Source organism: Symsagittifera roscoffensis, chromosome 1 (genome assembly GCF_963678635.1).
Source record: "Symsagittifera roscoffensis chromosome 1, txSymRosc1.1, whole genome shotgun sequence".
Taxonomy (NCBI): Eukaryota; Metazoa; Xenacoelomorpha; order Acoela; family Convolutidae; genus Symsagittifera; species Symsagittifera roscoffensis.
In genome coordinates, this window is record NC_087062.1 from 9,971,748 (window position 1) to 9,998,210 (window position 26,463).

Consider the following 26,463-nt stretch of genomic DNA (forward strand, 5'->3'; position numbering starts at 1 on the left):
CAGCTGACAGTTTTCTTGATGCAGTGTTAGTTGAACTTAACCCAAATTTAACTTGCCGGAAACAAAAGTTTTATTAATAAATCTGAACCCTGATTGGTCAATTTTAATCTGAGAAAAACCAGCTAGACTAATCAGCGCTGAGCTGCACTCTTTTTTGTTGCGGGTAATTTGATTCTCGGGTTAGTTGAAGGCAGTCATTCAAGTTTATTCGGCTTTTGTCCGTTTCAGATACAAATGCCGAGTGGTAAACAGCCGAGTGCTCAATCGGCAGGGGCGAATGGTGTTGGTAGCAGCGATGGTAGTGCGGCCGCTGCTACTGGCAACGCATCTTCTGCGACGCTACGGGTGGAATTGGATTCGGATGATAACGAGATGCTCCAGGACACTAATCTTTTGATTCCGTGAGTCGAGTCACAGTGTCTTGATCTTGTTTGTTGTTCTGACCATTTGAAAAACTGGAAAAAACTTTGTATTCGAATTTTTTTCCACTTAAAATTAGGTACCAAAACAATCATCGGAATGGGTCGAGTGGAAATATCATATTAAAACCCTTTGAGTTGCGATTTGAACATTAAAATATTTCGAAAAAGTTTTCTCAGTGTTTTTTAAACTTTTTAAAACTTACTCAAGTAAATCTAGTTTTTGAAGTTAGTACGTCATTTTAGGAATCAGATATTTTTGTAATATCAGCAAAAAAATTAAAATCTTTTTGATTTTCTTTTTGTTTTACTTTTCATTTCTCTACAAAAAGTTTTGTCCAATATGCTTATTTTACTATGCCTGTTGAATATGCCTAAGCTCTAAATATTCGTTCAAATCTTTTTTATCACGCTACACAAAAAGAACGCCACTACTTTGAAAACATTGTTGTTTTTTAAGACTATGGTCGGAAAATTCTGGGCTACTTGCACGGTAACCGGCGATTCTTGTGCTGTAGTAAGTTTGGTCGAATTTATTTAAGTGACAATTGGCAATAATATTTTTTCGTCGTGGTTGTACTCAATTTACTTTTTTTTTCTAATCGAAGCAAACAAAGTAATTTTCTAAAAGTTTGATTTGAAACAAATAAAATATATTTTTTTCTGTTTGATTTCTAGAAGCCGTGAGCCGCGTTCAACTGTGAGGCGTGACTCAGTTGGATCAGAAACTTCCGCGACCTCTGCTGTGGACTCTGCCAAGCGACACTGGAAAAAGGGGGCTGTTGGTCTACTCGGAACTATGGTGTTCCTTGGAACTATCAGTACAGAAGTAAGATTCTAATTTAAATCCATATTATTGAGATATTATTACCCATTGTTCTGTTAGGATCCTATGCTCAAATACGTAATGTTTAATTTTAATTGGACATATTTTAATTTTCAGCGTTCATTGTTTTGTTATTTCCCTTTTTTCACTCGGAAATTTTTGGCTTCATGGCGTTTTGCTTTTTATGTCAACATATTTTGTGCACAAATCACTATAATTTTAATTCAAAAGCTGGGCTCGGCTAAGATTGTCGGCTTAGTTGTCTTATCACGATTTTTTTGTTCTGTAAGCAACTTTCTTTGAATTAACAAGTGCAAGTGTTGTTTCTTATAGCTTCATGAGGGGCTTAAAACTTGAAAGATTGTTTTTAAATCATTTTTTTTCCGGCTCAATTTGTGTCTGCGCAAATATGATCGGCTTAGTTGTCTTATCACGATATTTTTTGTTCTGTAAGCAACTTTCTTTGAACTTACAAGTACAATTATGTTTCTTGTAGCTTCGTGAGGGGCTAAAATTTTAAACTATGTGTTTAAAATCGATTTTTTTTGCTCAACTTGTCTGCTCAAAGATTGTCGGCTTAGTTGTCTGATCACGAGGGGCTTCATGAGGGGCTTAAAACTTGAAAGATTTTTTTTTGGCTCAACTTGTGTCTGCGCAAATATAATCGGCTTAGTCGTCTTATCACGATATTTTTTGTTCTGTAAGCAACTTTCTTTGAATTAACAAGTGCAAGTGTTGTTTATTGTAGCTTCATGAGGGGCTTAAAACTTGAAAAATTTTTTGAAATCAATTTTTTTCAGCTCAACTTGTGTCTGCGCAAATATAATCGGCTTAGTTGTCTTATCACGATATTTTTTGTTCTGTAAGCAACTTTCTTTGAACTTACAAGTACAAGTATCTTTCTTGTAGCTTCGTGAGGGGCTAAAATTTTAAACTATGTGTTTAAAATCAATTTTTTTTTGCTCAACTTGTCTGCTCAAAGATTGTCGGCTTAGTTGTCTGATCACGAGGGGCTTCATGAGGGGCTTAAAACTTGAAAGATTTTTTTTTGGCTCAATTTGTGACTGCGCAAATATAATCGGCTTAGTCGTCTTATCACGATATTTTTTGTTCTGTAAGCAACTTTCTTTGAATTAACAAGTGCAAGTGTCGTTTATTGTAGCTTCATGAGGGGCTTAAAACTTGAGAGATTTTTTTAAATCTTTTTTTTTTCAGCTCAACTTGTGTCTGCGCAAATATAATCGGCTTAGTCGTCCTATCACGATTTTTTTTGTTCTGTAAGCAACTTTCTTTGAATTAACAAGTGCAAGTGTTGTTTCTTGTAGCTTCATGAGGGGCTTAAAACTTGAGAGATTTTTTTAAATCTTTTTTTTTTCAGCTCAACTTGTGTCTGCGCAAATATAATCGGCTTAGTCGTCCTATCACGATTTTTTTTGTTCTGTAAGCAACTTTCTTTGAATTAACAAGTGCAAGTGTTGTTTCTTGCAACTCTGTAAGCAACTTTCTTTGAATTAACAAGTGCAAGTGTTGTTTCTTGTAGCTTCGTGAGGGGCTAAAATTTTAAACTATGTGTTTAAAATCAATTTTTTTTTGCTCAACTTGTCTGCTCAAAGATTGTCGGCTTAGTTGTCTGATCACGAGGGGCTTCATGAGGGGCTTAAAACTTGAAAGATTTTTTTTTGGCTCAATTTGTGACTGCGCAAATATAATCGGCTTAGTCGTCTTATCACGATATTTTTTGTTCTGTAAGCAACTTTCTTTGAATTAACAAGTGCAAGTGTCGTTTATTGTAGCTTCATGAGGGGCTTAAAACTTGAAAGATTTTTTTAAACCAATTTTTTTCAGCTCAACTTGTGTCTGCGCAAATATAATCGGCTTAGTTGTCTTATCACGATATTTTTTGTTCTGTAAGCAACTTTCTTTGAATTAATAAGTGCAAGTGTTGTTTCTTGTAGCTTCATGAGGGGCTTAAAACTTGAGAGATTTTTTTAAATCTTTTTTTTTTCAGCTCAACTTGTGTCTGCGCAAATATAATCGGCTTAGTCGTCCTATCACGATTTTTTTTGTTCTGTAAGCAACTTTCTTTGAATTAACAAGTGCAAGTGTTGTTTCTTGCAACTCTGTAAGCAACTTTCTTTGAATTAACAAGTGCAAGTGTTGTTTCTTGTAGCTTCGTGAGGGGCTAAAATTTTAAACTATGTGTTTAAAATCGATTTTTTTTGCTCAACTTGTCTGCTCAAAGATCGTCGGCTTAGTTGTCTGATCACGAGGGGCTTCATGAGGGGCTTAAAACTTGAAGGATTTTTTTTGGCTCAATTTGTGACTGCGCAAATATAATCGGCTTAGTCGTCTTATCACGATATTTTTTGTTCTGTAAGCAACTTTCTTTGAATTAACAAGTGCAAGTGTTGTTTATTGTAGCTTCATGAGGGACTTAAAAATTGAACGATTTTTTTAAATCAATTTTTTTCAGCTCAACTTGTGTCTGCGCAAATATAATCGGCTTAGTTGTCTTATCACGATATTTTTTGTTCTGTAAGCAACTTTCTTTGAACTTACAAGTACAAGTATCTTTCTTGTAGCTTCGTGAGGGGCTAAAATTCTAAACTATGTGTTTAAAATCAATTTTTTTTGCTCAACTTGTCTGCTCAAAGATTGTCGGCCTAGTTGTCTGATCACGAGGGGCTTCATGAGGGGCTTAAAACTTGAAAGATTTTTTTTTGGCTCAACTTGTGTCTGCGCAAATATAATCGGCTTAGTCGTCTTATCCCGATATTTTTTGTTCTGTAAGCAACTTTCTTTGAATTAACAAGTGCAAGTGTTGTTTATTGTAGCTTCATGAGGGGCTTAAAACTTGAAAAATTTTTTGAAATCAATTTTTTTCAGCTCAACTTGTGTCTGCGCAAATATAATCGGCTTAGTTGTCTTATCACGATATTTTTTGTTCTGTAAGCAACTTTCTTTGAACTTACAAGTACAAGTATCTTTCTTGTAGCTTCGTGAGGGGCTAAAATTTTAAACTATTTGTTTAAAATCAATTTTTTTTGCTCAACTTGTCTGCTCAAAGATTGTCGGCTTAGTTGTCTGATCACGAGGGGCTTCTTGAGGGGCTTAAAACTTGAAAGATTTTTTTTTGGCTCAATTTGTGACTGCGCAAATATAATCGGCGTAGTCGTCTTATCACGATATTTTTTGTTCTGTAAGCAACTTTCTTTGAATTAACAAGTGCAAGTGTCGTTTATTGTAGCTTCATGAGGGGCTTAAAACTTGAAAGATTTTTTTAAACCAATTTTTTTCAGCTCAACTTGTGTCTGCGCAAATATAATCGGCTTAGTTGTCTTATCACGATATTTTTTGTTCTGTAAGCAACTTTCTTTGAATTAATAAGTGCAAGTGTTGTTTCTTGTAGCTTCATGAGGGGCTTAAAACTTGAAAGATTTTTTTAAATCAATTTTTTTCAGCTCAACTTGTGTCTGCGCAAATATAATCGGCTTAGTTGTCTTATCACGATATTTTTTGTTCTGTAAGCAACTTTCTTTGAACTTACAAGTACAAGTATCTTTCTTGTAGCTTCGTGAGGGGCTAAAATTTTAAACTATGTGTTTAAAATCGATTTTTTTTGCTCAACTTGTCTGCTCAAAGATTGTCGGCTTAGTTGTCTGATCACGAGGGGCTTCATGAGGGGCTTAAAACTTGAAAGATTTTTTTTTGGCTCAATTTGTGACTGCGCAAATATAATCGGCTTAGTCGTCTTATCACGATATTTTTTGTTCTGTAAGCAACTTTCTTTGAATTAACAAGTGCAAGTGTTGTTTATTGTAGCTTCATGAGGGGCTTAAAACTTGAAAGATTTTTTTAAATCAATTTTTTTCAGCTCAACTTGTGTCTGCGCAAATATAATCGGCTTAGTTGTCTTATCACGATATTTTTTGTTCTGTAAGCAACTTTCTTTGAACTTACAAGTATCTTTCTTGTAGCTTCGTGAGGGGCTAAAATTTTAAACTATGTGTTTAAAATCGATTTTTTTTGCTCAACTTGTCTGCTCAAAGATTGTCGGCTTAGTTGTCTGATCACGAGGGGCTTCATGAGGGGCTTAAAACTTGAAAGATTTTTTTTTGGCTCAATTTGTGACTGCGCAAATATAATCGGCTTAGTCGTCTTATCACGATATTTTTTGTTCTGTAAGCAACTTTCTTTGAATTAACAAGTGCAAGTGTTGTTTATTGTAGCTTCATGAGGGGCTTAAAACTTGAAAAATTTTTTGAAATCAATTTTTTTCAGCTCAACTTGTGTCTGCGCAAATATAATCGGCTTAGTTGTCTTATCACGATATTTTTTGTTCTGTAAGCAACTTTCTTTGAACTTACAAGTACAAGTATCTTTCTTGTAGCTTCGTGAGGGGCTAAAATTTTAAACTATGTGTTTAAAATCAATTTTTTTTGCTCAACTTGTCTGCTCAAAGATTGTCGGCCTAGTTGTCTGATCACGAGGGGCTTCATGAGGGGCTTAAAACTTGAAAGATTTTTTTTTTGGCTCAACTTGTGTCTGCGCAAATATAATCGGCTTAGTCGTCTTATCACGATATTTTTTGTTCTGTAAGCAACTTTCTTCGAATTAACAAGTCCAAGTGTTGTTTATTGTAGCTTCATGAGGGGCTTAAAACTTGAAAAATTTTTTGAAATCAATTTTTTTTCAGCTCAACTTGTGTCTGCGCAAATATAATCGGCTTAGTTGTCTTATCACGATATTTTTTGTTCTGTAAGCAACTTTCTTTGAACTTACAAGTACAAGTATCTTTCTTGTAGCTTCGTGAGGGGCTAAAATTTTAAACTATGTGTTTAAAATCAATTTTTTTTGCTCAACTTGTCTGCTCAAAGATTGTCGGCTTAGTTGTCTGATCACGAGGGGCTTCATGAGGGGCTTAAAACTTGAAAGATTTTTTTTTTGGCTCAATTTGTGACTGCGCAAATATAATCGGCTTAGTCGTCTTATCACGATATTTTTTGTTCTGTAAGCAACTTTCCTTGAATTAACAAGTGCAAGTGTCGTTTATTGTAGCTTCATGAGGGGCTTAAAACTTGAACGATTTTTTTAAACCAATTTTTTTCAGCTCAACTTGTGTCTGCGCAAATATAATCGGCTTAGTTGTCTTATCACGATATTTTTTGTTCTGTAAGCAACTTTCTTTGAATTAATAAGTGCAAGTGTTGTTTCTTGTAGCTTCATGAGGGGCTTAAAACTTGAGAGATTTTTTTAAATCTTTTTTTTTTCAGCTCAACTTGTGTCTGCGCAAATATAATCGGCTTAGTCGTCCTATCACGATTTTTTTTGTTCTGTAAGCAACTTTCTTTGAATTAACAAGTGCAAGTGTTGTTTCTTGCAACTCTGTAAGCAACTTTCTTTGAATTAACAAGTGCAAGTGTTGTTTCTTGTAGCTTCGTGAGGGGCTAAAATTTTAAACTATGTGTTTAAAATTGATTTTTTTTGCTCAACTTGTCTGCTCAAAGATTGTCGGCTTAGTTGTCTGATCACGAGGGGCTTCATGAGGGGCTTAAAACTTGAAAGATTTTTTTTGGCTCAATTTGTGACTGCGCAAATATAATCGGCTTAGTCGTCTTATCACGATATTTTTTGTTCTGTAAGCAACTTTCTTTGAATTAACAAGTGCAAGTGTTGTTTATTGTAGCTTCATGAGGGGCTTAAAACTTGAGAGATTTTTTTAAATCACTTTTTTTTCAGCTCAACTTGTGTCTGCGCAAATATAATCGGCTTAGTCGTCCTATCACGATTTTTTTTGTTCTGTAAGCAACTTTCTTTGAATTAACAAGTGCAAGTGTTGTTTCTTGCAACTCTGTAAGCAACTTTCTTTGAATTAACAAGTGCAAGTGTTGTTTCTTGTAGCTTCGTGAGGGGCTAAAATTTTAAACTATGTGTTTAAAATCGATTTTTTTTGCTCAACTTGTCTGCTCAAAGATTGTCGGCTTAGTTGTCTGATCACGAGGGGCTTCATGAGGGGCTTAAAACTTGAAAGATTTTTTTTTGGCTCAATTTGTGACTGCGCAAATATAATCGGCTTAGTCGTCTTATCACGATATTTTTTGTTCTGTAAGCAACTTTCTTTGAATTAACAAGTGCAAGTGTTGTTTATTGTAGCTTCATGAGGGGCTTAAAACTTGAAAGATTTTTTTAAATCAATTTTTTTCAGCTCAACTTGTGTCTGCGCAAATATAATCGGCTTAGTTGTCTTATCACGATATTTTTTGTTCTGTAAGCAACTTTCTTTGAACTTACAAGTACAAGTATCTTTCTTGTAGCTTCGTGAGGGGCTAAAATTTTAAACTATGTGTTTAAAATCGATTTTTTTTGCTCAACTTGTCTGCTCAAAGATTGTCGGCTTAGTTGTCTGATCACGAGGGGCTTCATGAGGGGCTTAAAACTTGAAAGATTTTTTTTTGGCTCAATTTGTGACTGCGCAAATATAATCGGCTTAGTCGTCTTATCACGATATTTTTTGTTCTGTAAGCAACTTTCTTTGAATTAACAAGTGCAAGTGTTGTTTATTGTAGCTTCATGAGGGGCTTGAAACTTGAAAGATTTTTTTAAACCAATTTTTTTCAGCTCAACTTGTGTCTGCGCAAATATAATCGGCTTAGTTGTCTTATCACGATATTTTTTGTTCTGTAAGCAACTTTCTTTGAACTTACAAGTACAAGTATCTTTCTTGTAGCTTCGTGAGGGGCTAAAATTTTAAACTATGTGTTTAAAATCGATTTTTTTTTGCTCGACTTGTCTGCTCAAAGATTGTCGGCTTAGTTGTCTGATCACGAGGGGCTTCATGATGGGCTTAAAACTTGAAAGATTTTTTTGGCTCAATTTGTGACTGCGCAAATATAATCGGCTTAGTCGTCTTATCACGATATTTTTTGTTCTGTAAGCAACTTTCCTTGAATTAACAAGTGCAAGTGTTGTTTCTTGTAGCTTCATGAGGGGCTTAAAACTTGAAAGATTTTTTTAAATCACTTTTTTTCAGCTCAACTTGTGTCTGCGCAAATATAATAGGCTTAGTCGTGTTATCACGATATTTTTTGTTCTGTAAGCAACTTTCTTTGAATTAACAAGTGCAAGTGTTGTTTCTTGTAGCTTCATGAGGGGCTTAAAACTTGAAAGATTTTTTTAAATTAATTTTTTTCAGCTCAGCTTGTGTCTGCGCAAATATAATCGGCTTCGTTGTCTTATCACGATATTTTTTGTTCTGTAAGCAACTTTCTTTGAATTAACAAGTGCAAGTGTTGTTTATTGTAGCTTCATGAGGGGCTTAAAACTTGAAAGATTTTTTTAAATCAATTTTTTTCAGCTCAACTTGTGTCTGCGCAAATATAATCGGCTTAGTTGTCTTATCACGATATTTTTTGTTCTGTAAGCAACTTTCTTTGAACTTACAAGTACAAGTATCTTTCTTGTAGCTTCGTGAGGGGCTAAAATTTTAAACTATGTGTTTAAAATCAATTTTTTTTGCTCAACTTGTCTGCTCAAAGATTGTCGGCTTAGTTGTCTGATCACGAGGGGCTTCATGAGGGGCTTAAAACTTGAAAGATTTTTTTTTGGCTCAATTTGTGACTGCGCAAATATAATCGGCTTAGTCGTCTTATCACGATATTTTTTGTTCTGTAAGCAACTTTCTTTGAATTAACAAGTGCAAGTGTCGTTTATTGTAGCTTCATGAGGGGCTTAAAACTTGAAAGATTTTTTTAAACCAATTTTTTTCAGCTCAACTTGTGTCTGCGCAAATATAATCGGCTTAGTTGTCTTATCACGATATTTTTTGTTCTGTAAGCAACTTTCTTTGAACTTACAAGTACAAGTATCTTTCTTGTAGCTTCGTGAGGGGCTAAAATTTTAAACTATGTGTTTAAAATCAATTTTTTTTGCTCAACTTGTCTGCTCAAAGATTGTCGGCTTAGTTGTCTGATCACGAGGGGCTTCATGAGGGGCTTAAAACTTGAAAGATTTTTTTTTGGCTCAATTTGTGACTGCGCAAATATAATCGGCTTAGTCGTCTTATCACGATATTTTTTGTTCTGTAAGCAACTTTCTTTGAATTAACAAGTGCAAGTGTTGTTTCTTGTAGCTTCATGAGGGGCTTAAAACTTGAAAGATTTTTTTAAATCACTTTTTTTCAGCTCAACTTGTGTCTGCGCAAATATAATAGGCTTAGTCGTGTTATCACGATATTTTTTGTTCTGTAAGCAACTTTCTTTGAACTTACAAGTACAAGTATCTTTCTTGTAGCTTCGTGAGGGGCTAAAATTTTAAACTATGTGTTTAAAATCAATTTTTTTTTGCTCAACTTGTCTGCTCAAAGATTGTCGGCTTAGTGGTCTGATCACGAGGGGCTTCATGAGGGGCTTAAAACTTGAAAGATTTTTTTTTGGCTCAATTTGTGACTGCGCAAATATAATCGGCTTAGTCGTCTTATCACGATATTTTTTGTTCTGTAAGCAACTTTCCTTGAATTAACAAGTGCAAGTGTTGTTTCTTGTAGCTTCATGAGGGGCTTAAAACTTGAAAGATTTTTTTAAATCACTTTTTTTCAGCTCAACTTGTGTCTGCGCAAATATAATAGGCTTAGTCGTGTTATCACGATATTTTTTGTTCTGTAAGCAACTTTCTTTGAATTAACAAGTGCAAGTGTTGTTTCTTGTAGCTTCATGAGGGGCTTAAAACTTGAAAGATTTTTTTAAATTAATTTTTTTCAGCTCAGCTTGTGTCTGCGCAAATATAATCGGCTTCGTTGTCTTATCACGATATTTTTTGCTCTGTAAGCAACTTTCTTTGAACTTACAAGTACAAGTATCTTTCTTGTAGCTTCGTGAGGGGCTAAAATGTTAAACTATTTGTTTAAAATCGATTTTGTTTGCTCAACTTGTCTGCTCAAAGATTGTCGGCTTAGTTTTCTGATCACGAGGGGCTTCATGAGGGGCTTAAAACTTGAAAGATTTTTATTGGCTCAATTTGTGACTGCGCAAATATAATCGGCTTAGTCGTCTTATCACGATATTTTTTGTTCTGTAAGCAACTTTCTTTGAATTAACAAGTGCAAGTGTTGTTTATTGTAGCTTCATGAGGGGCTTAAAACTTGAAAAAATTTTTTAAATCACTTTTTTTCAGCTCAACTTGTGTCTGCGCAAATATAATAGGCTTAGTCGTGTTATCACGATATTTTTTGTTCTGTAAGCAACTTTCTTTGAATTAACAAGTGCAAGTGTCGTTTATTGTAGCTTCATGAGGGGCTTAAAACTTGAAAGATTTTTTTAAACCAATTTTTTTCAGCTCAACTTGTGTCTGCGCAAATATAATCGGCTTAGTTGTCTTATCACGATATTTTTTGTTCTGTAAGCAACTTTCTTTGAACTTACAAGTACAAGTATCTTTCTTGTAGCTTCGTGAGGGGCTAAAATTTTAAACTATGTGTTTAAAATCAATTTTTTTTGCTCAACTTGTCTGCTCAAAGATTGTCGGCTTAGTTGTCTGATCACGAGGGGCTTCATGAGGGGCTCAAAACTTGAAAGATTTTTTTTTGGCTCAATTTGTGACTGCGCAAATATAATCGGCTTAGTCGTCTTATCACGATATTTTTTGTTCTGTAAGCAACTTTCTTTGAATTAACAAGTGCAAGTGTTGTTTATTGTAGCTTCATGAGGGGCTTAAAACTTGAAAAATTTTTTGAAATCAATTTTTTTCAGCTCAACTTGTGTCTGCGCAAATATAATCGGCTTAGTTGTCTTATCACGATATTTTTTGTTCTGTAAGCAACTTTCTTTGAACTTACAAGTACAAGTATCTTTCTTGTAGCTTCGTGAGGGGCTAAAATTTTAAACTATGTGTTTAAAATCAATTTTTTTTGCTCAACTTGTCTGCTCAAAGATTGTCGGCTTAGTTGTCTGATCACGAGGGGCTTCATGAGGGGCTTAAAACTTGAAAGATTTTTTTTTGGCTCAATTTGTGACTGCGCAAATATAATCGGCTTAGTCGTCTTATCACGATATTTTTTGTTCTGTAAGCAACTTTCCTTGAATTAACAAGTGCAAGTGTTGTTTCTTGTAGCTTCATGAGGGGCTTAAAACTTGAAAGATTTTTTTAAATCACTTTTTTTCAGCTCAACTTGTGTCTGCGCAAATATAATAGGCTTAGTCGTGTTATCACGATATTTTTTGTTCTGTAAGCAACTTTCTTTGAATTAACAAGTGCAAGTGTTGTTTCTTGTAGCTTCATGAGGGGCTTAAAACTTGAAAGATTTTTTTAAATTAATTTTTTTCAGCTCAGCTTGTGTCTGCGCAAATATAATCGGCTTCGTTGTCTTATCACGATATTTTTTGCTCTGTAAGCAACTTTCTTTGAACTTACAAGTACAAGTATCTTTCTTGTAGCTTCGTGAGGGGCTAAAATGTTAAACTATTTGTTTAAAATCGATTTTGTTTGCTCAACTTGTCTGCTCAAAGATTGTCGGCTTAGTTTTCTGATCACGAGGGGCTTCATGAGGGGCTTAAAACTTGAAAGATTTTTATTGGCTCAATTTGTGACTGCGCAAATATAATCGGCTTAGTCGTCTTATCACGATATTTTTTGTTCTGTAAGCAACTTTCCTTGAATTAACAAGTGCAAGTGTTGTTTCTTGTAGCTTCGTGAGGGGCTAAAAATTTAAAAGATGTTTTTAAAATCGATTTTTTTGGCTCAACTTGTGTCTGCTCAAAGATTGTCGGCTTTGTTTTCTTTTGTTGCTAATTTAATGTTTATTTGTCTGCCATCTCTGTCTAAAATGAATTTTTGCTAAGACTGAGGAAAATTTAAATTTTGGCAGACCTTTTTTTTTAAATTTTTTTTCGTTTTTTCGACTTCTGTTTGATATGTGTGTGTTATATCGCAAGTAATGTGAAGCTCCGCTTCGCCTCTGTGTTTAAGTTTTTTTCCTAATTTTTTGTCTAGAAAAAGCGGTTAAATTAATTGAAAAATGCAAGGAGTGAGTGGTAATAATAGCTAAATTTGCAGGTCTGTCTTTATTCAACTCTAATTTTGTGCCACAATTAAGTGGTGTTTTTTTGCCGCAAAGACTTACTTGTGCTCATTTGGTGTCACTTTTGCTTCAATGCCTTGCATCGGCAATTTAAAATCCTCTGTAGATGCTTTATACTGTCTAGTGTTTTTATATTTTCGAACATTCGTGTCGCAGTTGTGAGGGCACGATGCGCCTAATCTTTAGGTCGGAGTTTCCATTCCGGCACAGCAATTTTCGAAAAGAAAATCTTATCTTAAAAAGTATATAAAATATTTACGTATATATAGCGCAGTTGGTATATACTGCATGCATGTATATGGCGCAAAAGTTGAGTCCCAATCAGGGGCGGATCTAGGATTTTCTCGAGGTGGGGGCGGATTTTCAAAAAAAAATTCGAAAATTTAGACGACCTTTTTTTTAGGTCGACCAAATAGATTTCCGCCTAAATCCGCCTCTGGTCCCAATGATAGTCTCTAGGCAGGGTAAGATATTCAGTTTTTGGGCTTTTTTTCACATTTCATTATTTTTTGGATTTATTTTTTGGAACCAGCCGTTACCATTTTTGCTTGTGTTTTCGAAGTGCAGCTTCGTTATAGTGTTGAATTTTTTCGCAATCTCAATTGCGGCTAAAAGGCTGATATCATTTTTTAAGGCAGTCCTTATGCGTTGAATTGAAACAAAACATTTGACGCCAGTGTTCCTTACCACTCCATGAAGTGGTCCAACAAAAAAATGAACACAAATTAAATTTCCCTAACTCTCTTTTCTTCATATCTCAAACATAATCGATCTCTCCAATTTAATCTGACGTTCTACATAGATAACCGTGTAGCTTCAACAAAACAACAACCAAAAAATTTTGTTTGTAGGGAGGGGGATTTCAAAAAAAAGTTTTTTTCTTCAAAATAATTTTCGCTAAATTATTGAGTGGTGTGCACTTCTAGGGTTTCATCGCAATTTAAGCAGTCTTTTTTCGTATACAAGAGTGTGTAACTCATTGGTACAGGGTTGTTTACAGGTAGCAGAGACGGTTCAGCTAAACAGATTGGAGGACAAGAGTCACCAAGTGGGAATGATGGAAGAGGCATTCGCTCAGAAGGAAAGAACTCTTCTCACTCTTAACATGCGGGAGAAGAACAGCCGCGACAGTGAGTTTTTTTCAAACTTGTTTTTCTCTTTTCTAGTTGCGATTCTCGAATTGACTGCTGCAATGAGAGGCTTAGGATCAAAAAGCGTATGAAACGTTGAGGCAAGATAGAATTGTTCGGCTGAGGGAGTTTTGTATGCTCTCGCGCTGGGAGTGTGTTGGTTTCCTTGTGTTCGTGCTTGTTGGGAAGCAATCTTAAGCAAAAAATTTTTGTACGCAGAATAGTATTCTGTTTATTTTGTAGATTTCGCCCCCTATTGTTTGAAATGATTCGCGATCATTTGAGGGGCGTAGTTAATGACATTACTGCCTATACATTTATAAGCTAGGCAACATTAACTTTTTGAGCTACATAAACATCGTGATAATTTTTTTGAGTAAATGCAGTCGCTGCTTACCCGATATAAACCAGTCTCCAGAAGTCGACCCTTTTTTAGGTCGACCGAATTGATTTTCCGAGCTCTCCCAAAGCTCTAAAAATTTGTCGACCTTTTTTTATCTTTTTTTACCTTTGTTTAGGTCGACCTTATTATCGAACTTTTTTGTAGACCTTTTTTTAGGTCGACCAAATTGATCGACCTTCTTTGTCAACCCTTTTTGTTAGGTCGACAAAATTGATTTTCTGAGCTCTCCCAAAGTTCTAAAAAGACCCTATTTTGGCCAAATTTTCTGCGCCGCAGTCAAAATTTTGAAAAAAATAGACCAAACAAGGCGTTTTTAGCTTAGGTAATTTATGGAAAATGTTGACCAAAAAATCAAGTTTTTTGGGTGCGCACTCCCCCCTCAAAATTAGTACAGGCGACTTTTTCGGGGGATGGGGGCGACTTTTTATAAATCGACGAATTTGATTTTCCGAGCTCTCCGAAAGTATTGTTTTGTCAAAAAGTTTGTGTCGCAGGCAAATTTTTGAAAAAAGTCTAAAAATGACATTTCAAGCATTTTTAAAAATTTAAAAAATCACCAAAATATTGCGTTTATTCGGCACGCTGCATATTAAGAGTACGAAAATAAATAAATAAATTTTATCTAACACCAGTTATTTTTGTAATTATTGGGGTATGAAGTTTTCTTAACGCGAATAGTTGAGCCATTTGCCATTTTGTATATCAATAAATCTATAATGTGCAATGTGTATGTGGCTACCGAATAAAGTTTTCCTCAAATTGGTTAATATTTCAAATCCTCGAGACAATTAGAATTAGCTTAAATTTTTTAATTAAATTTTGGTATTCCCCTTTTATAATTGATAAATAAAACGAGAATTGCTAAAAATAGCATGCGCTCCACCTTCTAAGCTAACCCCTACACCCCCCCCCCCCACCCCTATTCATCTCATCTCTTGCCTCAACGAGAATTTTTTTAAAATGTCCGTGGTCGAACAATGTGTGCGTCTTGTGCAGAAACCAGAGCTGTTTTTAGTTGCTTGAAAGCTGAATAAGCAGTTATTGTCGAAATTTTTTTCCAGTTTTTTTTCTCTTTACAGTGGATTTGCATGAAATTCCCAATTTTCTCATTCTACCCGGACGATTTCAATCAGTGCCATAATCAATCTTCTGGAGACCAACAATGTTATAATCAGAAATGTTCGACCAGAAATAGTTGAGAAGTGTTTCAGAACTGCTGCAGTTTGTGTCTGACACAGGTCTCTTTTCATTCGCCACCCATGGCAGCTCTAAAAGACTCTACGCTCCAGTTCAGATGGTGAAGGAGAAGAGTATCAATGAAGCCAATGAGATCTGCTCTTTTGTGGGGGCGGAACTGGCAGAACCGACTAGCTTCCAGGAGTACCAGGTTAAACAATGACTACAAATATTTCATTACTTGGATCAACCGAACAATCCCCCTCCCCTAGGTGACCTACCGTAGAATGCCCTCCTCAAGCATGTATAAAATCTTAAAATTGTTTTGTATAAAGTATGCATTTCATTAAATCGCGCAAATAAAATTGGTTTCTACGTTTTTGTATGCGGGATTGCATTTGTATTGTGGGTCATTGCTTAGAATAATGTTTCAATTTTTTTTCCAGTAAAACGCTTAATTCTGAATAAGTCTTGCCTATTCTTAAAGTTAGTTCATGGAAATCCTTATTTTCTCCCACCTAATCATTCACAAGCAAAGGCCTATCACGAATTCTTCAGTTTACTCTATCATCAAAGACCTCCAATATCTAATTATAGTCCCACGAAAATCACGATGCGGGGACTGTTTTTTAAGTAACTAGGTCGGGGCTATGATGAATTGTTATTTCAATTCAACATTAATGTTATTTATACAGATAATACTTAAGTTAATGCGCCAATCTGTGAGTCAGCACCTGTGATCAGTTAGAAGTAATCATTTTGCAGCTGATTAAACAGGCAACTTTCATCATCAAATATTGTTGTTGTTGTTGTAGTAGCCTCGCTGACTCCATTGTGTTGGTTTTTCTCGCTCTTGTATGGTGATTTCGTCTTGTCCATAGTCCAGTGTTATTGGCCCCGACGGGATAGGTAGGGCATGCCACATCTGAAGATTACTTGAACGTCGTTTTTATACTGGAATCGTCTGAATGGTTCTCGAGTTTTGTTGTGCAATGTGAGCTGAAAGAATTCAGATACACGCTGGGGGTCAGTCCATAAACTGAGGATGTTCATATCTGTCGGTCTGCCAGGAAAGTTGAATAAATGGTGTACATGGGGATAGTGTGTCCAACTGAATTCTTTTCGTCTGTTTTTCAGTTTCAGTTAAAGTTACAGTTCTGATTTTCCGGGTCTTTCCATTTCAGTTACAGTTTTTACAGTTTTTTTCTTTCAGTTTCAGTTTCAGTTGAAGCTTTCAGTTGGAAAAATTGAATCAAACAACATGTTGAATTTGAAAACAAAACTTACAAAGAAACAAAAACTTAACGAGTTCAATCAAAAGTCAAGTCATTCAATCAAGTCACGGTTACTCGCAATCATTGTTCTTTCACGGAGCCCAGTGTTCGACAGCATTCTAAGTCTTCCTTCCGCTTGGATGGCTGCTCCCGAAAAAAGTCTTTCAACTCCGACTCCAGCGCCGCTGAAACACAGGTAGTCGCTTGCTGGGAGCGGAGTAGTTGCTGATCTTGAGCTGCTCCCTGCAATGTTGACGAAGCTCTCCATGGTTGTGACTTTCCGTGATTGAGAGTCTGTTTTCGCCTTCTTTTCTGCTGTTTCTTTGACTTCGAGTTGCTTTTGCCATTCAGGGTGCTTCTTTTTGAGGTGCAGTTTGAGGTTGGTAGGACCATGCTTCACCAGACTTGTGAACTCGCAGTCGTCGTCCGTACATCTGTACGCTGTCTTGCTCTCATCTATAACAAAGTATTGATGCACCGGGTTGCTACGCTTGCGACCAGTTGTTGTTGCTGCCATCTCGATCTGGAAACGTATGAATTGCGTCAAGTATTTATACTAAGCTATCTGCAACTGAAACTGCAACTGTAACTGTAACTGAAACTCAAGTACGTCCGTACATCTTGAGTCCGGACACACTACATGGGGACCATGATTACAAATGTTGCATATATTTGGCAATTTTGGGTCAATCCTGTTCAAGTAATTATTCAGGATAGTTGAATAGCCATAAAGGAGCTGTGCAAGCGTGCAACTAGCCTCACGTGTGAGTTTCTTTTCTTCTTCGAAGTTCACTCTAGGACTGGTTATACCCAGAAGTTTACTCTGGTGGCTTTCTGTATAATCTTCCACAGTTTTAGTATGCAGTTCTTATATACCCGTTTTGTATTGATTGACTTTGAGAACTGAGTCAGTTGGCTAGAGGTGAGCAACTTCTCTTTCATATTTAGATATCAATGTTGCTTTTAGGATGCGTCTGCTTTCTGATTCTAAAATTCTATAGCCTGCACGTCCCGGAAGATGGCTTCCGAGGTAGAAATGTTTGGCTACCATTTCATTATGCTCTCGAACAGAGAAAAATTTCAGTTTGTCTGTGTAAATGATCAATATTCCTTATTTAACACAGCCAGTTATGGTTCTAAGTGCCTTCTTTTGTACGACTTGAAGTTTTGACCAGTTGGTGTTGCTTAAACTTAAGGACCAGATGGGTGCGGCGTAGTTCATTACGCTACGGCTGATTGCTTTGTTACTGATGGCCAATGTTTCTTTCTGACCACCCCATTTGGTACCAGCAAGTTTTTAAAGGATTTTATTTCTGGCCTGAACTCGTGTGCAAACATTATTTGTGTTTGTTAACTTGTCATAGGAAACATCTAGGATGTTTGGGTTCTTTGATATTTTGAGTCCATACCTTCCAATATCAACTTTCATAGCTTACTTTAGGTAGACCACGAAGTAGAAAGAGTTCCCATTGATTTGTCTTCAAGGGACAGTTTAAGATGCCTGTTTTTGAGCCATTGATTGAATTGATTGAGGTAGAAGTTCATAGAAGTGTGCAGCTCAGTCGGGTGTGGACCTGATAATAGAATGGTTATATCATCAGCAAAAGTGACAAGCTCAACATTTTCACGTGGTTTAGGGATAGAGCTTTTATATAAGTTGAAGAGTGTAGGCGAGAGAACACCACCTTTTGCGTCCCCAAATTCAACATATGTGAAACAGTCTTATAGGTAAGGGAAAAAGCCATCGTTTTGTTTGGTTTGTTAATTTTGAATTATATATGTCAGCAAGAAGAACTTTATGGTTAACTGTGTCAAATGCTGCGGTGAGGTCCAGGGCTGTCATAAAGGTTCGTTGAAATGGTTTTCCATGGTTAAATCTCTCAGTTATGTGATGGTTTAAACAATTTAAAGCAGTAACGTTAGATCTGGCGCTCCTGAAACCGGGTTGATGGTCTGCTAATTGTATGTTGTGATGAAGTTTAGGTAAAAGAATCTTTTCAATCAGTTTGGCCATTGGTGATAAAAAGGCAACATGGTGGAAGCGTTTTGATTGCTCTAGATCTTTACTTGGTTTGGGGAGTGGGATTATTCGTGCTATTTTCCACATATGTGGTATTAATGCTGTATTGATTGAGATGGTGATAATCTGTGAGAGAATTTCGATGCCTTTTGCGCCACGATAGTGTAAATGGATGGGCGCAATTTGATCTAGCTATAAGGCTTTGCTTCTTGGTTTCTTTAATAGCTTCTTGTACCATCAGTGGAGAGATGGTAATTTTGCTGAAATCTAGTTTTCTGAGATGACGCATAGTTTTCCATTTTTGTCAGGCTTTTCTGGATGGGGTTTGAATTGTTCGTTAAAACGATTTGCGGATAGTTTAGCGTCATAAAATGGTGTGTCGTTGAATCTGACGGGTTTGTTGGGTCTTTTGGCGGGAGATTGTCCAAATAGAGATTTAATGTTGGACCAACGTTTGCTTTATGGACCAACATTTGCAACGTTGACTTTATGATTGCATTTGTTAAGAAAAGTTATCCATTTTTTCTTTTGTTTTTTGGATAATGTTGTTTATTTTCTTATTTAAAGATCTTATGTTAGGGTGATTTGGGCGTTCTTTTTGGAAATAGTCACGTTCTTTCATTGTTTTTATGGCCTCAGAGGGCATATTTGGTATAACTTACGGAATGCGTCCTTGAAGAATGTGATGGGAGGCAGCTTTGATTATGATATTTCTGTAAACACTTCATCCCTTGAAGCGCAGCTGGTCTCTTCTGTTTTTCAGAACGTTGCCTCTGTTTCTTCTCTGAATTTCACCCAATCGGCTTTAACGGAGTTGATGAATTTTGATTTGGGAGATTCTACTACATCTGTATCGCAAGTCAGCGTAATTGTGATTGGAATATGAAGCTTTGTGCTCCAGTTTGAGCTCTTTGCTAGGTTTGGTGAAATGATACTAATATCGGACGAGCTAGTACATGAATCTGTTATGCGACTTGATTCATACTCGTTCAAAACAATTAAATTAGATTAATCGATTTCATTGGCTAATTTTTTACCCCTAGTGTCGTTAGTTAGCTTTTATTACTATAAATTACTGTGTGCGTTTACATCTCTGCCACGCTCAATCGGGCGATTGTTGGTCACTTTCTGGTATCTGGGCGGAAATTTAAAAGCTGAATTAAGCAGCGTCTCCTGTATTGCAGCAAATTTTATGTTGTTAGTATCCATGTATTATATATTACTATCTGCTTTGTTGCTTAGGCCATTGGCGTTAAGTTAAGTTGGAGAGTCTTGAAATTGAGTTAACATGTCGAGGTAGAAATGTTTGGCTACCATTTCATTATGCTCTCGAACAGAGAAAAATTTCAGTTTCTCTGTGTAAATGATCAATATTCCTTATTTAACACAGCCAGTTATGGTTCTAAGTGCCTTCTTTTGTACGACTTGAAGTTTTGACCAGTTGGTGTTGCTTAAACTTAAGGACCAGATGGGTGCGGCGTAGTTCATTACGCTACGGCTGATTGCTTTGTTACTGATGGCCAATGTTTCTTTCTGACCACCCCAATTGGTACCAGCAAGTTTTTAAAGGATTTTATTTCTGGCCTGAACTCGTGTGCAAATATTATTTGTGTTTGTTAACATGTCATAGGAAACACCTAGGATGTTTGGGTTCTTTGATATTTTGAGTCCATACCTTCCAATATCAACTTTCATAGCTTACTTTAGGTAGACCACGAAGTAGAAAGAGTTCCCATTGATTTGTCTTCAAGGGACAGTTTAAGATGCCTGTTTTTGAGCCATTGATTGAATTGATTGAGGTAGAAGTTCATAGAAGTGTGCAGCTCAGTCGGGTGTGGACCTGATAATAGAATGGTTATATCATCAGCAAAAGTGACAAGCTCAACATTTTCACGTGGTTTAGGGATAGAGCTTTTATATAAGTTGAAGAGTGTAGGCGAGAGAACACCACCTTTTGCGTCCCCAAATTCAACATATGTGGAACAGTCTTATAGGTAAGGGAAAAAGCCATCGTTTTGTTTGGTTTGTTAATTTTGAATTATATATGTCAGCAAGAAGAACTTTATGGTTAACTGTGTCAAATGCTGCGGTGAGGTCCAGGGCTGTCATAAGGGTTCGTTGAAATGGTTTTCCATGGTTAAATCTCTCAGTTATGTGATGGTTTAAACAATTTAAAGCAGTAACGTTAGATCTGGCGCTCCTGAAACCGGGTTGATGGTCTGCTAATTGTATGTTGTGATGAAGTTTAGGTAAAAGAATCTTTTCAATCAGTTTGGCCATTGGCGATAAAAAGGCAACATGGTGGAAGCGTTTTGATTGCTCTAGATCTTTACTTGGTTTGGGGAGTGGGATTATTCGTGCTATTTTCCACATATGTGGTATTAATGCTGTATTGATTGAGATGGTGATAATCTGTGAGAGAATTTCGATGCCTTTTGCGCCACGATAGTGTAAATGGATGGGCGCAATTTGATCTAGCTATAAGGCTTTGCTTCTTGGTTTCTTTAATAGCTTCTTGTACCATCAGTGGAGAGATGGTAATTTTGCTGAAATCTAGTTTTCTGAGATGACGCATAGTTTTCCATTTTTGTCAGGCTTTTCTGGATGGGGTTTGAATTGTTCGTTAAAACGATTTGCGGATAGTTTAGCGTCATAAAATGGTGTGTCGTTGAATCTGACGGGTTTGTTGGGTCTTTTGGCGGGAGATTGTCCAAATAGAGATTTAATGTTGGACCAACGTTTGCTTTATGGACCAACATTTGCAACGTTGACTTTATGATTGCATTTGTTAAGAAAAGTTATCCATTTTTTCTTTTGTTTTTTGGATAATGTTGTTTATTTTCTTATTTAAAGATCTTATGTTAGGGTGATTTGGGCGTTCTTTTTGGAAATAGTCACGTTCTTTCATTGTTTTTATGGCCTCAGAGGGCATATTTGGTATAACTTACGGAATGCGTCCTTGAAGAATGTGATGGGAGGCAGCTTTGATTATGATATTTCTGTAAACACTTCATCCCTTGAAGCGCAGCTGGTCTCTTCTGTTTTTCAGAACGTTGCCTCTGTTTCTTCTCTGAATTTCACCCAATCGGCTTTAACGGAGTTGATGAATTTTGATTTGGGAGATTCTACTACATCTGTATCGCAAGTCAGCGTAATTGTGATTGGAATATGAAGCTTTGTGCTCCAGTTTGAGCTCTTTGCTAGGTTTGGTGAAATGATACTAATATCGGACGAGCTAGTACATGAATCTGTTATGCGACTTGATTCATACTCGTTCAAAACAATTAAATTAGATTAATCGATTTCATTGGCTAATTTTTTACCCCTAGTGTCGTTAGTTAGCTTTTATTACTATAAATTACTGTGTGCGTTTACATCTCTGCCACGCTCAATCGGGCGATTGTTGGTCACTTTCTGGTATCTGGGCGGAAATTTAAAAGCTGAATTAAGCAGCGTCTCCTGTATTGCAGCAAATTTTATGTTGTTAGTATCCATGTATTATATAATACTATCTGCTTTGTTGCTTAGGCCATTGGCGTTAAGTTAAGTTGGAGAGTCTTGAAATTGAGTTAACATGTCGAGGTAGAAATGTTTGGCTACCATTTCATTATGCTCTCGAACAGAGAAAAATTTCAGTTTCTCTGTGTAAATGATCAATATTCCTTATTTAACACAGCCAGTTATGGTTCTAAGTGCCTTCTTTTGTACGACTTGAAGTTTTGACCAGTTGGTGTTGCTTAAACTTAAGGACCAGATGGGTGCGGCGTAGTTCATTACGCTACGGCTGATTGCTTTGTTACTGATGGCCAATGTTTCTTTCTGACCACCCCAATTGGTACCAGCAAGTTTTTAAAGGATTTTATTTCTGGCCTGAACTCGTGTGCAAATATTATTTGTGTTTGTTAACATGTCATAGGAAACACCTAGGATGTTTGGGTTCTTTGATATTTTGAGTCCATACCTTCCAATATCAACTTTCATAGCTTACTTTAGGTAGACCACGAAGTAGAAAGAGTTCCCATTGATTTGTCTTCAAGGGACAGTTTAAGATGCCTGTTTTTCAGCCATTGATTGAATTGATTGAGGTAGAAGTTCATAGAAGTGTGCAGCTCAGTCGGGTGTGGACCTGATAATAGAATGGTTATATCATCAGCAAAAGTGACAAGCTCAACATTTTCACGTGGTTTAGGGATAGAGCTTTTATATAAGTTGAAGAGTGTAGGCGAGAGAACACCACCTTTTGCGTCCCCAAATTCAACATATGTGGAACAGTCTTATAGGTAAGGGAAAAAGTCATCGTTTTGTTTGGTTTGTTAATTTTGAATTATATATGTCAGCAAGAAGAACTTTATGGTTAACTGTGTCAAATGCTGCGGTGAGGTCCAGGGCTGTCATAAGGGTTCGTTGAAATGGTTTTCCATGGTTAAATCTCTCAGTTATGTGATGGTTTAAACAATTTAAAGCAGTAACGTTAGATCTGGCGCTCCTGAAACCGGGTTGATGGTCTGCTAATTGTATGTTGTGATGAAGTTTAGGTAAAAGAATCTTTTCAATCAGTTTGGCCATTGGCGATAAAAAGGCAACATGGTGGAAGCGTTTTGATTGCTCTAGATCTTTACTTGGTTTGGGGAGTGGGATTATTCGTGCTATTTTCCACATATGTGGTATTAATGCTGTATTGATTGAGATGGTGATAATCTGTGAGAGAATTTCGATGCCTTTTGCGCCACGATAGTGTAAATGGATGGGCGCAATTTGATCTAGCTATAAGGCTTTGCTTCTTGGTTTCTTTAATAGCTTCTTGTACCATCAGTGGAGAGATGGTAATTTTGCTGAAATCTAGTTTTCTGAGATGACGCATAGTTTTCCATTTTTGTCAGGCTTTTCTGGATGGGGTTTGAATTGTTCGTTAAAACGATTTGCGGATAGTTTAGCGTCATAAAATGGTGTGTCGTTGAATCTGACGGGTTTGTTGGGTCTTTTGGCGGGAGATTGTCCAAATAGAGATTTAATGTTGGACCAACGTTTGCTTTATGGACCAACATTTGCAACGTTGACTTTATGATTGCATTTGTTAAGAAAAGTTATCCATTTTTTCTTTTGTTTTTTGGATAATGTTGTTTATTTTCTTATTTAAAGATCTTATGTTAGGGTGAGTTGGGCGTTCTTTTTGGAAATAGTCACGTTCTTTCATTGTTTTTATGGCCTCAGAGGGCATATTTGGTATAACTTACGGAATGCGTCCTTGAAGAATGTGATGGGAGGCAGCTTTGATTATGATATTTCTGCAAACGCTTCATCCCTTGAAGCGCAGCTGGTCGCTTCTGTTTTTCAGAACGTTTCCCCCGTTTCTTCTCTGAATTTCACCCAATCGGCTTTAACGGAGTTAATGAATTTTGGTTTGGGAGATTCTACTATATCTATGTCGCAAGTCAGCGTAATTGTGATTGGAATATGATCTGAGCATAGACAAAGCTTTGTGCTCAAGTTTGAACTCTTTGCTAGGTTTGGTGAAATGAGACTAATATCGGACGAGCTAGTACATGAATCTGTAATGCGACTTGATTCATCCTCGTTCAAAACAACTAAATTAGATTAATCGATTTCATTGGCTAACTTTTTACCCCTAGTGTCGTTAGTTAGCTTTTATTACTATAAATTACTGTGTGCGTTTACATCTCTGCCACGCTCAATTGTTGCCACGCTCAATCGGGCGATTGTTGGTCACTATCTGGTATCCGGGCGGAAATTTAAAAGTTGAATTGAGCAGCGTGTCCATTATTGCAGCAAATTTTATGTTGTTAGTATCCATGTATTATATAATACTATCTGCTTTGTTGCTTAGGCCATTGGCGTTAAGTTGGAGAGTTTTGAAATTGGTAGTATCAATTTCATTTGAAATTTGCGGATCCACCAAACACTATACTGATTATTTCGGAAATTTTGGCGGCAGACAGTACAAGTTGGGGTCTAGAGCCTGGGTTTATTTCAATGCCTGCTATGATAAGCAGCATGAGCAGGGCTGTCAGTAGTCCAGCCGTAGGGGTAGGAGACAGATTGGCATCCGAGTAGGAGTCATTCTGGATCCGAGTCAAAAACACGTTGTCGTCTTCGAGTCTTCAGGAAGTTGTTGGATGGACCTTGCTTCCGACCCAGATGGACCGGAAATGGTTCTGCCACTGAAAGGCGTCCATCCTCCAGAACCTTTTTTATCAAATCAGTTGAAAGGGCCGACGCGTATGTCTAACTCGACGTTTAAAGCTATGGCTAGCATTTTGACGTGAAATATAATTTTAGGCTATCGCTATGGCTAGCAGAGAAAAAGGAAAGTGTTTTCTGGGTCCTACTCGCAATCACGACGGAGTCACTTGGGATACTCAGGAAGGTACGCATTATTTCACGCCGGTAGTTGGGGATAAATTGTCTCAACTTGTAGTCCATTTGTACTAATTTAATTTTATTTTTTTAAGTATAAGTTACTGCTAATCATATTTTAGAACAATTTTTCTATCTCATTTTTTCTGTCTCATTATCTTATATGAGAAGTTTTGAATTAAGTACAAAAATCAAACGAACATAAAACAGTGTTATGTAAGTCTTCAAAAGGTCTGTTGAATTTAATAACAAGTAAATGAAAATTCGAAAATTCCAGCTCATTTGAAAATTCCAGCTTATTTGGATTGCAGCTTAAAAACAGACAAGAAAACTGCTCGATTGCTGTACATGTAGCTTTCAATTTTAGACCCAGTACTTTTTTAGATGGCTATTTTTTCAACCCCCCTTGCCTTCCTGTTAAGTAGTGGTACCATTGAACATATTATTTACTAGGTAGCGGAAAAAGTAATTACATTTTTATACTTTTTTGCTCATAAATTAGTTTAAAAACGTAGAAAGCATACAACATTGCCCTAATTTGCCATTAAAAAAATTTAAAATTTGAAAGGATCCATAAATTGAATTTTGCGATGAAAATCTCTTGCCAGGTTTCGTTGAATTCCAAACACATCTGTGCTGTTGCTTAAAATTGTTTAAAAATATCTTTGGGTATTTCATAGAAAGTCTTGTTGATTTACGGGTGCCCGGCAAATAAGACGAGATTTGTTAAGACGACAACCGCTTTTGGTGGGACTTTACGACGAAGCAACACACAAATTCTCAAATTGTTTTTTTTTCTGCTGAATATAAGTCGCTTAGTTTCGAAGTTCAATTTGCATGTTTTAATTCTCATTTGTCTTGTCTTATTGTCTTGTCGTCTTTTTTAACTTGCACCTTATGTAAATTCTGTGTGATAGAGTTACAGACAATAAATCACTTTGTTTTTGTGTAGGAAATACGATAGTTCTGGATCCCTACTGGGTCAAAGGTCAGCCGTCCAAATCAGTGGCGTTTTCCTGCGTGTACATTTCAAGCACGTACAACCAGACAGGTTTGACGGCAACACAATGCAATGGGGATGACCCTGGGATCACGTGTTTCGTGTGTCAACGACCCCAAAAAGTGTCACTGAAAAACCCCAAAATCATCCTCTCAGGTGCTTAATTATCGGGTAGACGAAATATCGGTATCGATAAAATATAACTAATTGAGAGTATCGATCAGTGAATTGATCTAAAATGTTTTCTATTCCGCTTACTTTACTTGTACAGTTTGATTTATTTTGTTTGACATGAAATCAGTTAATTCTTTAGTTTATGTGATGTTAAAATAATCCATTTCTTGTTATTTTTGATAGACTGGTTTGAGAAATGTGAACTTGTAATAATTTGTTTCCAAATTATCATCTTGTTAATTGATATTCATTTTCATTTAAAGACTTTTTTTGCATTAGGGTAGTTAACACAGGTCAAAAATAGCAGTCACTAATTATTCTGTTTAGCTGTTTTTTGCTTGATTGATTGTGTTAAGATTACCTTACAAATGAAAAGAAATTATCATAATAAATAAATTATAATAAATTGTCTTTAGACTAGTATACCAGTAATGATTGTTATAAAACCGCATTTACAACCATTAAGCTTTAGCTTGAGAGATAGTCATGAGACCCTCTGGTCCCTTTTCAGACTTCTTTGAGCGGAAAAATTAAATTGTTCTCTCATTTACCTAACCCGTTTTTCAGCGGTATCGACCAAAACGCAAAAAAACTC

The 26,463-nt window shown here is 36.3% G+C and overlaps 1 protein-coding gene across 2 annotated transcripts; it reads left to right on the forward strand.

Moving 5' to 3' along the window:
- Nucleotides 1–232: 232 nt before the first annotated feature.
- Nucleotides 233–26,063, forward strand: LOC134854361 (uncharacterized). Of its 2 annotated transcripts, none has more exons than XM_063870586.1 (6): nucleotides 233–401; nucleotides 1,098–1,248; nucleotides 13,305–13,446; nucleotides 15,061–15,236; nucleotides 24,617–24,704; nucleotides 25,647–26,063. In XM_063870586.1, exons 1-6 carry the CDS (start codon nucleotides 235–237, stop codon nucleotides 25,856–25,858), a joined length of 936 nt encoding a protein of 311 aa, XP_063726656.1. In that variant the 5' UTR covers nucleotides 233–234; the 3' UTR covers nucleotides 25,859–26,063. The 2 variants fall into 2 exon arrangements, with proteins under 2 accessions (XP_063726656.1, XP_063726664.1); XM_063870594.1 differs by having other exon boundaries at nucleotides 13,317–13,446.
- The last annotated feature ends 400 nt before the right edge of the window (nucleotides 26,064–26,463 follow it).

What these genes read in the sequence shown, in the direction of transcription:
- LOC134854361 (XM_063870586.1), top strand. Translation starts at nt 235, where the DNA reads ATGCCGAGTGGTAAACAGCCGAGTGCTCAATCGGCAGGGGCGAATGGT. An exon ending in GGAGAAGAACAGCCGCGACA is followed by an intron (nt 13,447 to 15,060) that starts GTGAGTTTTTTT and finishes GAAGTGTTTCAG; the next exon opens with AACTGCTGCAGTTTGTGTCT. An exon ending in CTAGCTTCCAGGAGTACCAG is followed by an intron (nt 15,237 to 24,616) that starts GTTAAACAATGA and finishes ATATAATTTTAG; the next exon opens with GCTATCGCTATGGCTAGCAG.